The sequence below is a fragment of the Balaenoptera acutorostrata genome, chromosome 16 (assembly GCF_949987535.1).
Source record: "Balaenoptera acutorostrata chromosome 16, mBalAcu1.1, whole genome shotgun sequence".
NCBI classification, from domain to species: domain Eukaryota; kingdom Metazoa; phylum Chordata; class Mammalia; order Artiodactyla; family Balaenopteridae; genus Balaenoptera; species Balaenoptera acutorostrata.
In genome coordinates, this window is record NC_080079.1 from 39,196,390 (window position 1) to 39,215,456 (window position 19,067).

At 32.0% G+C, this 19,067-nt stretch overlaps 1 protein-coding gene across 1 annotated transcript in view; it reads right to left on the reverse strand.

Moving 5' to 3' along the window:
• PTEN (phosphatase and tensin homolog) overlaps positions 1-19,067 on the reverse strand; it is a 92,883-nt gene that overhangs the window by 62,861 nt on the left and 10,955 nt on the right. The window contains exon 2 of the mRNA XM_057530718.1: positions 4,131-4,215. Coding sequence (XP_057386701.1) covers positions 4,131-4,215 — 85 coding nt within the window. The remainder of the gene's footprint in view (positions 1-4,130; positions 4,216-19,067) is intronic.

Below are 19,067 nucleotides of genomic sequence, written 5' to 3' on the forward strand. Positions count from 1 at the left end.
GGTGATAAAAAATGTTTTGGAACTTGACAGAAGTGGTGGTTACAAAACATTGTGAGGGTACTAAATGTAAGTGAATTGTATACTTTAAAGTGGTTAATTTTATGTTATGGGATTTACACCTCAATAAAAAAAAGGAAGCAGGAAACAGAGAGGCAATATGAGGGAAGAAGTCAAAAGCTGTTCGAAAGGGAGAGGGAATTGATATCCTTTCCTCTAAATTATTTTGAAGCTTTCCTCTAAATAATCTCTTTTCAACTCTTTTTAACTGAATAACCAATAATGGTAATGTTGAGATGACAAACACCTCCTTTTTTATTGAAAATCAACATACAATTAAGGTTGATTGAGAGATCAGGATGTGATTAAGAGAAGAATATTTGAAAATTTTCTTCGGGAAGAAAACGTATAAAACAGGAAAGGGGAAGATGGACTTTTGAATCTATAATACAGCTGCTTATATATGGGTAAAAAAGCTGATAGTATACCAGACAATGAACAAAGGCTTTTTTCAAAAATCACTATATATCAGGAGACTGAGCTCTAAGCATTTCCTCATAATAAATACAGAAATCTTCCCACATCTAAAATCTTTCCAATAAAAGAGGAGGAAGTAAATTATTTCCTACTGACAAACTAGAGGGAAATATTGTTATATACATCTTTTTTCATTTTCAACATTTCCCAAATTGTGCTCCATGGAACACTATCAGCACTAGAGAGATGCTATTTACTATACTACAAAAGAAAAGAGAGAGAGAAGGGGGAAAGGAGGGAGAGGAAGAGAAATGGAAAGAAAAGAAAAAAAAAGGAAAGCAACATATTAAAATTTCATTCTTGGGAGATTTACAATGAGTAATAGCACGTTAAAGGTTCTGCAGTAAGAAAGCCAGTTCACCTCTATTAAACCTAAACTTTCCCGATTTATTAGGTACAGAACAGTTCTCAAGCTATGTCGGTTAAACATATGAAGCATCAATTTGTTAAAGATTGCCTAGATTTATACCAGATAACATGTAAATTAGATAACTTCAATATTAGCCTGAGGGATAAGATTAATACACACACACACACACACACACACACACACACGCAAAAGATTAATATACATATCAAAGAATAATCAATCACCTGAATAAAACATTGTTTCATATTACCAGCTGGTCACAGAAAGAGTTTAGTGGCAAGAAAAAAAGGGGAGAGAAGGCAGTATTAAGAAGAAAAAAAAATCTGGGAAGAGCTAGTTCTTCAACTTCCCTTCTATGAAATGACCCTGTCCTGCCCTGTCAATTCTGATCGCTTATTAAAGAAAACATTTGCAGTTAAGATAGTAAAAAAATTTCAACTTGGATCACTTTTTCACCTCTCTCTTTTTATTTTTTACATTAAATTCCTGATCCCAGGAGGTAACCTCGAAAGGAGAAGTTAAATATTTGTCACAGAAGTATTACTTTGAGTACCTCAAGTATAAAATCTCACGTTGCTATAATAAACCATATCCCTAAATGGTTAAATAATTTAAGCATGAAGATATTTGTAATTTGATTTTATTTTACTCAAAGCAATGACGTACAGCAACAACCAAGTCTGAATTCTGTACAATATTTCCTGCTTGGGGGGAAAATCATAGGAAAAATATGGAATTAGAGAAGAAAAGGTAATTTTAAATATTCTTTAGACATCCCAATGTCTAAATCCCAATGTTTTCTTTTTGTTAACAGGAAAGATATAAGAAAATAAAGACATTTTTCACTGAGATGTTATCATCTTTGAACCAAAAAGGAATCATTACTGATTAGTACTAGTGTCTCCAATATAGTGTAAGCCATTCAAGGAAATCAATTATTTAGCTACTAGAGACAGTCATTTCCATGGAGAGGTTAATCCTAACACACAATCTACTTAGGAATTATTTATTTTCATTTTACTTCATAGGAAAAACTACATCTTCCTTCCTGGTCACTGTTCATCCTTTCTCATAAACTAAGGGGGGCGGGTAACTGAGGCCAACAAAGCCTTACTGGCCATTTATCCACCAATCCAAAACAAACAAACAAAAACAAAACAAGCACAGCATAGCTATTATATTCAGTTGATAATTTTTCATTTTTATGTGCTATTACCATTATCACTGGGGTGACAAGATCAGTTGGCTAAAGTACCCACTGGCTAAATAACAATCCATACACATAAAACTTTTTCAAGAGTGACATTTGAAAAAGTCAAAAGCTAGATAAAATAAACTTTAAAGAAGATAGAATAAACTTCAACCTTTGTTCCTGATTACAAGCTAAATGTGTGAATCTTAATTCAGAGGCATAAAGGCAGAGGTTATGAAGTCAGATGACAGATCAAAATACTTCCCAGCACAGTAGTTGCTTGATGACGTTATTACAACCTAAGATCCGATAATCATATGTATAGAACCAGAAACTGGACTTTATCAGTAACCTGAAACATGATCAATCAGTCTCAGTAAATTCAGTCAAAAGAGACTAATTCACATTCAGAAGAGAACAATGTAAAAATTAGCACACCAGATTAATGTATCACAAGGATATCCTTACAGAGATCAGAAAACGTGTCCTCTGCTCAGAGTACTCATACTCCTTTTCAGTATTAAGTATTAACCTGACTTGGTTGAATACAGAATTATAGTAATGTGAAGTAGACAGACTTCAGAGATGTTTCATCTAGGCCATAAAAGAGGCCTGATAAACATTCCTGCACCATAGCAGCAAACACATGTTTGATGACTGCACTGCTCATTTCCCAGATTCCCCATCTCTTGAGTCAAACTTTACTTCTCTTTTTCTTTTTTCTATCATTCACTGCATTTTCTGTAGATGGGTATTATCACTGACTAAGCCATATCAAGCTGTTGCTCCCATGGATCTGCGATATTAAACATTCTTCCACTGTGTCCTGCCCAACTATGAGAAGGCAAATTCATTTCCTATTTTCAAGTTCTTAAATAGTTCCTCTGACAGCCTCATGTACCATCTATAACCGTAACAGAAACTACAAAGAACTCTGGGAGTTTTTTGTAGATACTGAAATTTAATTCTGAACACAACATTACAAAAATCCAATTGGATACAACTCAATACTACAAAAATGTAAATATACTCTGGCTCAAAGCAACTTGCTAAAAATTAACCACTTAGTAAAACAACTATGGCTAGCTCATGTAAGAGTACAGATAGTCTTATATACTAAGACAACTATTTAAAAAGGATTCTACATCTGCAAAAAGCTTTACAAAGTGTTTTCCTGCGCATTATAACATTTAATTCTCATAACCACCAAGTATTTAAATTGAAAGTCTCCAAAAAAGATACTTCTGAGAGTACAGGGAATAATCCAAAATTTTAACTTTTAAAAGCCAATTAAAGTTCCTACTCACATTTTACAGTTAATTTATTTATACACATATTTTTTGCTCTGAAATTAGAAAACATATTGACTATTTACACAGCAGTCAAAAATTCCTTCTCTCATAAAATATATTATTTACTCTTAGGTCATAAATGTATTTAAAATTATTTAAATGAGCCTTGAGAACTCCTGTTCAGAACTGAATGATAATTACACTTAGAAAATTATGCAAAATTGTAAAGCAAACACTTAGGCTTTGGTATGCCCAGCAACTCCTTTCTAGATCCCCTGTACCAAATACTTCTTCAAGTCCTTGGTACACTTATGCCCCATTATAAACTGCTCTATGTAAAATTACATGGTACCAGGTACCTACACCTTAGCATAAATAAATTTAAGTGAATAAATCCACTCAGGATTTTAAGGATAATACCCAATTGTGAAATAAAAGACAAAAATCATACTGTAATGGAATCCAGACATTAAACTGGTGAGGGGCATTTTATGGAGTCCATGAAATCATATCACATACACCTGATTATGTAAAAGGTCAGTTCTTATCAAATGAGTTTTATCGCATTGAGGCCGAGTAGGTACGTGAAGCAAGAAAAAAGCAGTTATAGGTCACCAACATAATAAAAATAAAGTTTACATCACAAGGTACATCTTTTTCTGTGGTTTAGAAATCTTTTCTAAATGAAAATACAACACGAATATACATCAATATTTGAAACAGAAAGTTAAAGAATTCTTACCTTACTACATCATCAATATTGTTCCTGTATACGCCTTCAAGTCTTTCTGCAGGAAACCCCATAGCAATAATGTTTGGATAAATATCTGAGTACTTAAGTTAAGGAAATATGCAACAATGCAAATTACATGTACACATTTTAAAACATTAGCTGATTGAAATACACAACAATGCAAACTACATGTACATGTTTTAAAACATTAGCTGATTATAAAAAGAAGCTTTCCCCACTACAAGCTACGCTAATAAAAGATTGTCAAATGTATTTACTTATAAGCCATCATGTGTAATTAAGAAATACAGGTAAATACATTGACCCCAAAAAAGATCCTCAAAACAATTATATGACAAAACAATTTTTAAATCCTTCTACTCAGTATATTTAGAATGCACCTAAGGTAAAAGGTAACTTCCATATTTACAGTCCTAAGGTATCAGGACAAAACCCAACTCAAAATAAAAACAAAACAAAAAACAGCTGTACAACTTCTCACTTTTCATGGTTGTAAAAGGTACTACAGTATAGAGAAAAGTAGATACAATTAAGAGTTAGAAAGTCAGATTTAAGAACTGGCTATGCCTCTAAACAGTTGTATAAATTGGACAACTCAACCTTTCCTATTCTACACAATAGGTTGAGAAGACCACTATGATCTCTTCTAGCCCTTGGTATTTATAACTTGATAATGCTGAACTGAGGTAGAAACTTATTCTCATTTCCAAACAAGGTAATCAATATTTAGCATGCCCATTCTATTAACTTATGTTATATACTACAGTTGCGTAAAACAAACTTCTACCTCAAAAATTTGTATCAGATTAACCATAAAAAAGCACCAATAATCTACATTTCTATGCATTTTGTCCATCATACTAGCTCTCATTTCTTGAGCTCTATCAATCCTCTCTAATCTCATGATTTTCTGACACAGAAACCAGCCAAGCTAATCTGCCTTAAGCCACTCAAGACCATCTCTAAAGCTCTATGCCCACCTACTTGGACCCATTCATCTTCCAAATACAATTCAAAATTCACCAAATCCAGTGCCCTTTTAAAGATCTTTTTTCTTTATTTCTGCTGCATTCACACTATTGAGCTTATTTCAGTATTATTTTCAATCTAAAAATAACTATTAAATTACTAAAAGCTTTCATTTTGATATATCATTATAATTTAAGAAAAGATTATATTATTATATGTTCTACCTTTATGATTACTAGTACTGCTTGGACAGATCTACAGAATATTTTAAGAAAAAAATGTGCATAACAGAGTATATAGTATGTTACCTTTTGTATAAAAGGAATATTTTATTAAAGAAATAATTATTTACACATATTTTTGTTTGAATTTGAACCCTCCAACACACACACACACACACACACACTGATAACTGAGAGACTAACAAAAATGGCTGCTTCACAGAGAAGGGGAGGGGAAAGAGGGAAGCACACATTGAAACAAATAAATCTGATTAAATATCAAATTGGTAACCAGGAGAAAGGATTTATTTCAAGGGTTATTTGGACACTAATTTTACTGTACTTCTGGGCAGGAAGTATTCTAAGAAGGAAGAGAGCTACAAAGAAATTTTAAACTTCTTCCAATAGTTTATTTCTAATAATATCAGTATTGATATCTTCAAATTTTTTCCTTATATTATAGGAAAAAACAATGAAGTTATGTTAATGACTTGAAGATTCATGATTATTACTGTAAGAGAAAAGAGATACCATTATAAAATCAAGAACTCAAGTAATAACTGAAAATATTAATGTGAACTCATGTTTGTAGAACTCTATATCGTTTAGGTCTTTTCAAAAAAATGGCCTAAAAGTATGTCACCTTAGCAGTAGTAAACACTTCTAGAACCCAATTTCATCCCTAATATCATAATACACGAAAAGGTACCAACTCCTTGGAAAACTGGTTGATGTCAGATCTGGGGCAAGGAAGGTACAAGGTAAGCCTGGGATAGCTTTCTGTGCCAAAAAGCAGGAAGGCATACAGAGATTAGTGGTCTATATCAAACAGACATAGAAGCTAGCATGAAGGATATCACAATGGCTAAATGTGTGACAAACTGAGTATCAAAGAAAAAATTTAAATGGTAGTAAATTAAAGAATCCTGAATAAAATGAAAATCCGTGAGTCTATAAAGATACTCAAAACAGAAAAAGTTAGAGGAACTAAACAAAAAATTATTTTCATTTATAACTTTTGATAAAAGTGGCTATTGGAATAGTTCTTTACTTTGAAATTGGTGAAGGGGGAGATTAAGGATTTATCCTACTTTTCCTGTAGGAACTCTATTTCAGGGCAAGCAAATAACTCCATTTCATAAAGCAAACGCAACAGAAAACACCAGTTAATAAACATAAAAAGACAGAATTAGAAAAATCAAACTTTGCAAGCCCTAATAAAAGTATTGATTTAGGCAAGGATCAAAAAATGGTGCTAAACCAATAGGTGAGTGGATAATGAGGAACTGAACTTTCGTACAGAGCCAAAGTAATACCACACAAAGTATCTTCTAATGTAAGAAGACAAATATAATTTAATAATGGGCAGAAAAGACTGTCATCACCCAATTTCAGTGGTCAATCTCAGCATTACCAAGAAAGTTAAGTAGAGATCACGTAACTTTTGATGTGCTGCAATATGAAGAACACAGCATCATCTATGATAGCCAAATCATCTTCAACCTGCGAATCCACCAAGCACTTAGAGATATAAATTTTAACTTACAGACACTATATGAGATAGAACAAGCTAAATGACATTATGAGCATAAACTGGACAAATTCAAAAGGTCTGCAGGACATGATGCAGTCTCTTTCAAATTATCTTTTTAAAAAGTCAAATATCATTTTAAAAGGTGAGGAGGGGAGGGGATGGGTAGCTATCCTTGATTTAGAAAGACATAAGGGTTCTAACAGTCAAGTTCACTGGTACAATCCTGTTCTGGTTACTGTTTTAGACAAACCAGCCATTAAGGACATTTTTAGAAATTTTAATATGATCCGAGGATTGGCTGAGATGAAAATTTACAGAAATGGAATAGTAGACATTATTGACTGAAAAAAAGGTTTCAAGAGAGAAGGTACAGTGTGACACCATTTTGATAAAAGAAAACATATACAGTATACCTGTATACTTAATTAAATTAAAATATGTAGACAAAAAGATTACAAACTAAAGTACTAAAAGTAATAATCTCTAGATGGTAGGAGTATATATTTTTTCTCATTTTTGCTTGTTTTGTGTTCTCTATTTTTGGTATGATGCACCTGTACTATTTCTATAACGGGTTTTAAAAATTATGTTTGCTTTATAATTACCTCCAAATCTATTTACTAAGTGTCTTGACAAAATAGTCTTGCCCTACATGACTTACAATCAGCTTTGTATGTAGTTTTTTAAAATGCTGAATTTCTTTAAAAAAAAAAAAAGTACAATAATAAAAGTATCTAAGACTTAAATAGCTTTTACTATGGGCCAGGAACAATTTTTGTCACTTTAAGAATACATAAATTCACCCTCAACCTCAAAGGGTTCTTCTACTATAAAGACTCCAAAAGAAAACCGTTAGGATTAACATTTTTAACATCACGAATATTAGCTGTCATCTATTATTCTCACATAAGAAAGTAGCCCCACTTAAAAATGTAGCTCTTATTCAATTATCAAAATGTTTTAGCATATTGTATCCACTCACACACACACACACAAAAACCAGAACAGAGGCTCAAATCAAGCCTAAAGCAGTACAATTCCTGAAAATGAATCATCTTTACTTTTTAACTCTGTCTTATAGAGTAGAAACATAAGAAAATGGGAAATAACAGTCAGAAAAAATTGAGGCAGCAGTAGGGAACCCAAAGCAGTGGCAGCTACCACAAATCTGGAATTCCCACCTAAAAAATTATAAATACATTTTAGTAAAAAATATAAATTGAAATAATGCCAAGTTTTTCTGAGCAATGCAACAGAAAATTTTTTATGTAAAAAAAATTGTATTACTACTAACTTACCTAACCATTAATTTCTGTGAGAATGCTAGTAAGATTCTAGCCTTATAGAAAAGCATAGAAGTGGGGGGAGGGATAAATTAGGAATCTGGGATTAACAGATACACACTACTATATATAAAATAGATAAACAACAAGGACCTACTGCACAGCACAGGGAATCATATTCAATACCTTGAATAACCTATAATGGAAAAGAATATATATATTCTTATAATCATATATATATAAAACCAAATCACTTTGCTGTACTCCTGAAACGCTGTAAACCAACTATACTTCAATAAATTAAAAAAGAAAGAAGGAAAGAAAAGCATAGAAATATAAAGCCCCTTGAAATGCAGTCATTTTAACAAGGACTAAACTCAAATTTATCCTTGTACTATGAATACTAACTAATAAAGTAAATAAGGTTGCAAAGGGCTTGGTTAACTTACTTAAGAAAACTATTTATCAGTAACTACACATAACTGGGGATGTTATATACTCATTAAAGTAAATTCAGTCAGCCCCCTCCTTTATTTACTTAATTAGGAGGAGGCCGACTGAATTTACAGAATTCCAAACCTGATGTCAGCAACTAATAATGATGTCCAAACACATTTTGAACATTCAGAAACACACTGAACACTGTGCAAGGGGCACTGAGAACGTAAGACTAAGTAAGCAAAGATTACAGCACTCTAGGAGTTCCTATTCTATCAGGGAAGACAGACACACAGACATACAACTATGCCAAAGGCCCCATTATATATACATAAGATCAAGATATTTTAAGAGCTAGAGAAAGAGGGATTAATTCTGTAGAGGCAGAGATACAGCTTCACAAAGTAGGTAGTACGTTAGATAATCCTTAAGAAATAGGTCATACACCAGTAAACAGAAGAAGAAACAAGAACAATTACAACATTTCAGAGGGTAGAGCAGATACATGGAAATACATAAAATATTCAGAAAAAGCGAGCAGTCCAGTATAGCTCACACACAAATCTTTACGGAGAAGGTGGCAGGACTGACAGAAGATTAGGTCTGGTTTTAAGGATGCTGTGACAGGAAGTTCAATTCAATCAGACAGATAAGGAGTCAAAGGCCAGGATCAACATGCAAGTTTCTTGAAGAGCAACAATCCAATCTTTCCTTTAAACAGAATCTAGGAATTTAGCCTTCTTAAGGTTTCATTTTTCGTCAGACTCCCAACTTCCTTATTCATACAGTTTGAGATTTTACCCAACATTTTGGCATCCATCATAAATTAGAAAAACAGAGAACACGTCCCAGACAGTACGCCAAATACATTCTCATTTAATCCTAACAAGCCTATGAAGTAACATTACCACTTCACAGATGATGAAATTGAGGGTCAAAAAGATTGGTCCCAAAGCCAGCAAGTAGTTAGTTACAATTCAAACCCATTATGTACGTAACTCTAAAGCCCAAGTTTTTTGTACCATTCTGCCTCAAAAGATTAAGATTTTCTATACTTCCAAATCAATAATAAAAACATAAAATTTTCAAAGGAAGCAGATTCAAATGAAAGTAATTTACTAATCACACATTAAAACTAAAAAACTTCTAAAAGACAATACAAAAATCTATTGGTATTTCCAAAACTGATGTCAGCAACTTATGAATGCTCAATTTTGAGGCAAACATTTCTCAGGCCAAGAATTATGTCAATAAATAAAACCTTTCTAACGTATGACTTTTTTGCTTCCCATTAAAATTTTTATGACATACTTTTTTAGACAATTTAAACCAAATAGAAATAACTGGGGGGGGGGGGAATATATATATATATACACACACATATACATATATATATATATATATATATATATATATATATATGACTTCTAATACAGAATAGACTAAACTTGCACTTACTGGATACTATTTTGAATAATAAGTAGAGTGGGCTAATAAAAGTACCTATCATATAGGGTTGTTATAAAGATTAAATGATTTAATATATGAACAATGCCTAGAATACAGTGATGTCTATGAACTGAACAAACGGTATAACCCTAGATCTTAAGAGCCCACCACTATTTGGTTGGTTTTCAATGACAATGACTTGTTGAATAACCTAACCCTTCTAAGGAACATCAAAACCCAAGAGAATCTTTTAACTCTTTAAAATCTTTACTATATCAATTTGCCTTTCTATTTAACTTAAGAACATATGTAAAATATAACTCCAAAAGGAAAAAAAAGCCTCTTTCCCCACATCAGTGACTCCTGCACATGCAATAAGGAGAGAGTAAGAAATGCATACATGGTACTATCTTGCCTAGGCCGGATGCCACCATAGCTACAGGAGATCTGATATACACTGGACAGTCTTTCCCCACTCCCCCTCCTTCAAGTAAACATGTTAAAATGTGTTTTGTTTTCCTTTAATTAAGGTATAATTTACATACAATTAAATACACAGATCTTAAGTGACTGGTTTATGAGTTCTGATAATTATATACAGTATATCATGTTTGACTCAAGCGCTACAACAATCCTTTCTCACACCACAGAACACTGTCCCAAAGAAAATAATGAATAAATAATAGTTAAGTTTTAAAATCTGTGCACAGAAGTTGATTCAACCCATAATATAAATGACCTATTATAAAATAATGTGGCTACTATGAGTTAAATAATTTTTTATTGGCTGTTCTAAGCATCCAAGCATAACATAAAACACTAAAAACATGTTCCAAGTTACCTCTAATTAACAAAACATCTTTCAAAAAACTTGTGACTTGAGATCTCATGAGTCTACCTTACCTCAGAAATTTATTTGAGCCTAAATTAATGGGGTTTAAACTATAAATTTACCTTGAATTTTCAAATAGAGGATAACAACCAAAAATAGCTCCCTAAGATACTTTGTTTTACTACTTTCCATTCTATTGCACATTTTATTAAAATGACAAGGGAGGGAAAAAATAGCTCCTTAAGCTTTATTTTATAATGTGTTCCTGACACAGATTGAATCTTATTTTAAATATGATAATTACTGGGGGCTTCCCTGATGGCGTAGTGGTTAAGAATCTGCCTGCCAATGCAAGGGACAAGGGTTCGAGCCCTGGCCCGGGCAGATCCCACATGCCGCGGCGCAACTAAGCCCGTGCGTCACAACTACTGAGCCTGAGCTCTAGAGCCCACGTGCCACAACTACTGAAGCCTGCGCGCCTAGAGCCCGTGCTCTGCAACAAGAGAAGCCACGACAATGAGAAGCCCACTCACCACAACTAGAGAAAGCCCACGCACAGCAACAAAGACCCAACACAGCCAAAAATTAATTAATTAATTAAAAATAAATAAATATAATTACTAACAGTAAAGCAGTTCTGAAAAGTTTCTCTATAGTACTCTGTATAGTATATAGATATACTTATCCCTTAACTTATAAACTGAAGTGCAGTGCTCGTATACAAACCAATAACTTATTTTTCCTGCCATAATTATTTTAAGGAAAATTATTTCCACAGACCACATAAAAGCTATTTTTAGAATTCTAGTTAACTGAAAGTCATACAATGTGAAGCTATAGCATACGTGGAACACGACAGGTCAAATAAAAAGTGACATACAGATTTTAGAGAGGTAGTGATCAAAAAGTTTCAAAAGCAAATCTCAAGTTGTCTGGCTCACAAGAGGAACACTGAGCTAAACTGGCAGCAGGAGTAAAGGAATAAAGTCAGACTAACAAGAGAAGACAACAAGAATCAAAAGCACGTTAGCAAATACCAGGAGGTCACAATTTAATTTCATTTTCGAGGAATTTCTGGAGCTTTTTCCTTGATTTCTGTCAGTGCTTTCAACTCACAGACACTTAAGGCTCAGGTGAGAGGAAAAGAAATTCAGCCACTGATTCATTAGCTACATCAGCTTTACACTTCTTTCAACAAATTTTAACAGGTTTAAATTTAACAAAGACTTTCCAAGTATGTCACAGTTAATCCACGTTATCAACTTTTATAATCAAATTATGTTTTAAATACCACCCATGCTCATAGACTTCTATGACTTTCTCATTTAATAAAAGATTTTATATTTCTTAACTAGATTTTATTTTTCCCTAATAAGTGTGTTAAATGTTTGGATCTGGTTTCTGATGATCTATTGGGAGGAAAGCAGAAATAGGAGTTCCTTGAATTCCCCAGTTGATAAAGTGTTAACTGTTCAGTATTTAAGAACATCTGCCCTAATATACATCATATAATCATCCCTGTACAGACCAAATTAATGCAGCCTAAAATTTTATTTTCTAAAGTGAAAAGGGTACATAGATACAAAAGCATGAACTACAGAAATATTAAGAGAAAGAATGCTCAAAAAGATGGGAATTTTAAGAATACAGAAGAAATGTCCAGGAACAACACAGGACACAGGAACTCTGAAATATTTACTAGATGACAGGTCCTGTACTAAGTACTTAACGCATACTGTCATTTAATATAGAAAACCAGAATTCCATTCTTAGCTTTGCAACTTAAAAGCCTAGGCTTCAGATTAAGTTAATCTCTGAGCCTCAAATATTTTTGTTTTTCTGTAAAATAATAACACTTGCTGTAACTTCTTCACCGGTTGTTTCAAAGATCAAATGCGATATCGGAAATATCTTTAAATCTGTAAAACTGCAAAGGGGTCTACAATTGTAAATAAGGGGTTGTTACTATTTGAGGTTGCATAAGTTAGAAATGTCCTGTTATTTTTTAGTTTAAATGTCTCATTACAAGGCAACTCAAGACAGTTTTCATAAACAAATTATAAAAGGAATTCCAATATATTAACTTAAATTCACTTTAGCATAAATTTTAGGTTCCTTTTAACACTTTTTAATTATCTGCTAGCAGTGCCAAACCAGAAAGGAAAACTGACTGCCAAATAACAGAGGAACTCTACTAAAGTTTTCTACTTCTCCAAGCAATTTGAACCTCACAACTTCCTTTGATGTTTTTATATTATACCAACTCTTCTTGACTGAAAAGTTTACACAAGTTTATATCTCACTTTCTAAATGAAAAATTACATTCTTCAAAGGTAATATCAAGAATTGCTAGTAATTCTTCCACTTAGAAGCAATACTATAAACTGGTTCGTTTGGCAAGAAATCTGCAATCATGTGACTTCCCTGGTGGCGCAGTGGTTAAGAATCCGCCTGCTAGTGCATGGGACACGGGTTCCAGCCCTGATCCGGGAAGACCCCACATGCCGCAGAGCAACTAAGCCCGTGCGCCACAACTACTGAGCCTGCGATCTAGAGCCCGCGAGCCACAACTACTGAGCCCGTGTGCCACAACTACTGAAGCCTGCGTGCCTAGAGCCCGTGTTCCGCAACAAGAAGCCACCTCAATGAGAAGCCCACGCACCGCAATGAAGAGTAGCCCCCACTCGCTGCAACTAGAGAAAGCCTGTGTGCAGCAACGAAGACCCAATGCAGCCAAAAAAATAAATAAAATAAATAAATAAAGGAATGAGCATCTTAAAAAAAAAAAAAGAAATCTGCAACCTACAGAGCCATGAAACTGCTGTATCTTTTATTCCAACAATCCCACTCTAACAATATAATCTAAAAAAACAAACCAAGGAAAAAAAAGTAAACTATACAAAGATATTTACAATAGTGCTGTTTCAGCAAACCATGATATTTAGCCTGATGAAATATTACCTATATAGCTTTTAGAATAAGTACCCATTGACAGATAAAAGTTTGTGATAAAAGAGAACACAGAACAGTATGAAAACACTGATTACAAGGATCTAATTATGTTCATATGTACATTAACAAACAGGGAAAGATAATTTCCAGTGACAAATATCTGAAACAGAAGTAATTTTTTTTCTATTAAATTGTTCAAATTTAAGAATCATTTTGAAAACATTTCAAGCTAGATATATTGATTCCACTGAGTTAAAAAAAAACTTTTTAAAGGAATAATCAAGGCACTGAAATTTATTTAAATTTAATCAAATTAGAACCATGGAAAAATATCAAGTCACTGATAATGCAAGCAATAGTCTAAAATCCAAAGTACAATTTTTTAGTGTATTAGCTGAGGGATTATTAGTCCCCTCAACTAACTGAATCAATTTTTCTCCGGAGTAGTTGTTAATTATGAAATAATATATCCACAACTGTTCAAGCCTACATCTGTGAACCTCTAAAAATTTAAGTTGCCCAACTAACTGGTTTTAACGAGTATACCAAACAATTACCTTCTTCCTAGGTCTCTGGATGAATACGATAAGACTGATTTCCTGTTTCGGAACTCTGCTGCTGTTAAAATACACACACACACACCCCTACAGTGCTGCTCCCACTAAAAAACATCTAAGATTGACTACCAATGACAAATCGAACAAATTATGGCTGTAACACATAACTTTCAAAAAGATTATCAGTTCAACAACATGCACTAGATATACTTATCCACATTATATACTCGAACCAAGCCAAATGTTAATTCTAATTAATTTTCTACCATAAAATCTTAATAAAGCATATTAAAGACTGTAAAAGTAAAAATTATATCAATCCATCATTACTCTGAAGTACATAAGAGGGTGTCTTTTATGCTCTAATATTCATATTCAATGTTAGATTTATAAATTACTTCTGTAATATCATTCTATTATAAAAGCCATTCTTTTATCATTTATTTTAATAGAAGTGACTACCTAAAACATTAGTTTTGGCTACTCTATAGCTATGCAAAAAAATAAAAGGCCATTAACTTTTACAGAAAAAAGACATTCAAAGAGTTAAGGTACAAGATGCCAAGGGATTTGTCAGTAGTTTGACAACAAAGGCCTAGTAACGTTTAGTGCCAATTCACTCAATATTAGCAAACTGCATTCTGGAAGGAACAAAAAGATTCCAAGATTTGTAAATGAATTGATCTTTTAGATACAATCATGAACAAATTTCCTAACATTCAAAAACTACCACACACACACAAGGTACTAAAAAAACAAAGTTCTAATACAAATGTGTCTCCAAGTGGATTTTCTTTTTCCTATTAATTAAGCCAAAACTGCAAGATTTTTAAATTTACTTCTAACAATCAAATTTACTTTTCAAAGAAAGTCCTGTTAATTTGAAACATTTTAAAGGAGAAAAGCTCCAAACAAGTGTGTACTGTTTCATTTTATATTTGACTTTAATATTATAAAATCAAATCTCTTTATTCCATATCTTTTTTTACTTTAATATTATAAAATCAAATCTCTTTGTTCCATATCTTAAGTCAGAAAATCATCTGGAAATGACTTACTTTTTTCCCCAATTAGCAAAAAGTTTTGCCTAAGTGCACTATTTTAATCTGGATAAGAACAATATAAACTAGAAATTCATACAGATTTTAAAATATGAAGGCACACATACTGGCATTCATTACTCTATTGGTAAGAATCATATTACTGATTTTATGATAAGTGCCTGTTCTAATACTACTGTATAATATGATTCATATTCCCACTGATGGTATTTAATCATTATATCAATTTATAACTGCTTGAATAAGTATATTATCCAAAAAATCTGAAATTACATATACTAAAATACTAGTCAAAATTCATCTTAAGATTTAATAATATGCAATTTTAGAATATACTAACAGCTATGAGAATAAGGTACATTGCTTGCTTTGAACTGATAACACTTAATTTTAGACAGCATGTTCCTCAAGGGATACCATTATTAGTAATGAATCCAATATTGCAAATGGGGGAGAAGACACAATTACTGATCATGGTTAGCTGTGGAATCTTCGTATTCAAAGGAGAACACAGTAAAAACCTTGGAAACTAATTAGACTGAAACATTAAAGAAAAAACTAACTTAAGGTTACTAACTTTTTCAACCAGTAAATAAACTTTTAAAAACGTAACGTTTAACATACGGAAAAACAAAAATACCAAGTTAGGAGGGACAGAAATGAAAAGAGGGGAAAGGAGCTCTTAACACCTCACACCGTTTAAATACTATTAAGTAAACAGAACAGGTGAAGACTTTTATGCTTTTAGTATTTGGATAAAAAAATCTCACCTACACATGCACCACACTTCATGTAAGAGATATAATTTATGTACACACTATCTATCCAAAAAGATACACAAAGGCATCATTCTGTTCATGGCCTACAATTCAGGAATGAACAAAATCTATAAACTGATGATAGTAAAACAATCTACTTTCATCAGACATTAATTTGAAATTGGCAAGACGTTTCTTACACAGAAAATAGAAACCCCCGACACAAAGTTGAATTTGAAAACATAAATTCAAAATGGTATCTAAACTGAAATATTATATCTGATCATATTAATCACCTGGCATGATAACAAACTTCTCAAAAAACAATGTCAACATAATAAATAAAACAAAGTAGATTAAAACTAATCAGATCCTATTAAGCCCAATATGCAATTTTAAAGACTTCTATGCAACTCGGCAAGATTAAATTCTTGGGGGTGAAAAGAAATTAAGTTATAGAAACAACTACTGAAGTGGTTCAAAATGCAATAGCAAAATTTTAGGGGAAACTCATTTACTAGCATACAGCCAAGAAGTGAGTTATGGGAGAAGAAAGAAGAGAACTTGAAAAATATTTAAGCAAATCTTTAAGGAATACTTATTCAATCAGATCCCTGATTAAGTTCTGTAATAATGAATTCCTATATATCAACTCTTAGGAAAACTATAGTTTAAAAATCTTGTATAACTACAGTATCAAAATCTTGTATAACTTCATACCTCAAGTTAAAACATGATGTTTCCACTTAAATATCCAAACAATCTTCTAAAAGTAAATGACTAAAAGCCAGACTTTCATTACATAATCTTTAGTTCCCAACTGCTATCTTTGTATTTTAGTAGAAAAGTATCAACACTGGCATTACCATTAAGTTTTATTTTTGCAAAAGCTTAAAATTTGCTATTAGTTTTTAAAAATTGTAATTAATAGATGATTCCAAAAAGAGAAGTGTCAAAACCACTTATATCACTAGATTATCTTAACTTTTTCCTATATTTGTGTAACAGATGGCAAACCTTACTTTTTGGACACTATACAAAAATCACAATCTGTGTGACCTTTTCATTATCAAAAAGAATCCAACTAGCCTTAATAACCAGTACCTTAGTGTATTTTACAGTATTAGATATAAACTTGATCACACTGGACAGAACCTAGATATGAAAAATTGTATACTTTCAGTATACTAAGTTATTTATTTTATTTAGATTTCCTACCACCAGTCCATGAAAACTATTCATATATTAGATTTCTTCTTGAGTTTTAAAAAAAATACATATATTTACTTACAAACAAAACATTTTGCCTTCATTATGTTTTCATGAACACCCAAGAAGGTACACCACACCTAGATTAAAATTTCCTTATGTTTAAGAATTGAAACAATTTTATCTCATTTGGAAAAATGTTACTCTAACAAGTAACTGTGTTTAAAAAAGAGAAAAGTTCGTTTCTCCCGCAATATTTTTTTTCTAACTACATGAATAAGTTCATTGAGAATTACCATTTAGCTAATAAGGTTAAAATTATTTCCATGTTGTAGTAACTGACACTTAAAATTAAAATTTGATATAGACTAACAAATGCAATTTTTTACCACAAAAATTAATATTGATTATAAATGCAAATGCACATCAAACCTGCATCAATCACTATTACCAATTACTATCACCAAGGCAACTAAGCAAATATAAACTGTATCATTCAAAATATGCTCTAAGGAACAGTAACATCATGACAAGTCATACCCTTTCTGATTAAAGAGAGGACAGCAACAGGGTTATAACAACTTTAGTATAAAGTGATGTGACAGTTTATTCAAATTACATCTATATCCACTTTAATTTCAACACAATAGAATTACTAATCCTACAATAGCAAAAGAAAATTTGACAGATCAAAAGTGTTTAGATACATTTTATTTCGCCTCACTTTTACATAATTAAAATATGTTTAAAATTTTAAATATGCAATAACTATCCTGTAAGTAAATAAGGAAAAAAAAAAGCTTCTAGACTTCAAACTTCAGCTATTTTTTTCTGTAAGAGACTGATTTTGTGAATCAAAATCATGAAAACCTTTTCTAATATTTAGGTCAGCTTAAATCCACACTAAAGAAAATCTGAAAAGGGCAGAAAAAAAAAAATTGGCCAAATATTGGATAGATGTTTAATGTATAACTACAGAGAAACAAATATTTCTGATGACTTTGCCATTTAAAATAATTAAGGTAATTATGAGGTGCTTTGGAAATTGTGAAAACACACACACACCTTTAAGTTCACTATGATGAATTATATTTTAAAATAAATGCATATGAACAAAAACTAGAAGCTAACATGGATATATGAAGTTTCAGAGAAGTAGGACAATGAGTAATTTTTAAAAATTTTTAATTTTTATAAAAGAAATATTCTTAAGTACAGTAAAGCAAATGGAGTGTTTTATTCATATACTGAAATAAATACCATATTTATTCAATTAAATTACAATAATAAATGCTACTTGTTTTTCTTAATAAATGTGAAGCTATCACATGATTAGCAGTCCTGGTTTTAAAATATTAGTATCTCTATCTCCTGTAATTTCACAAAGAATCATAACAGTCAAAACTTAAATTTCATAAGGATTTTTAAAATAGGCCTTGACATTTTAATCTGCCTGTGCAAAGTTGAGAAGCAAAGTAAATTGTAATATCAAGTGAACAGAAAAAAATCATAGCAAACAATCAATTCCTAGAACACTTTCGTAATTATGTTTGTCTGCCCTAAAAACAAAACAAAATTCAGAATCCACTAAGCTACCCCCTTGGCATCTTCTCATCTCTGGACTAGTCTAAAACTCCATCCCAATTTTTTTCTAAAAATCTC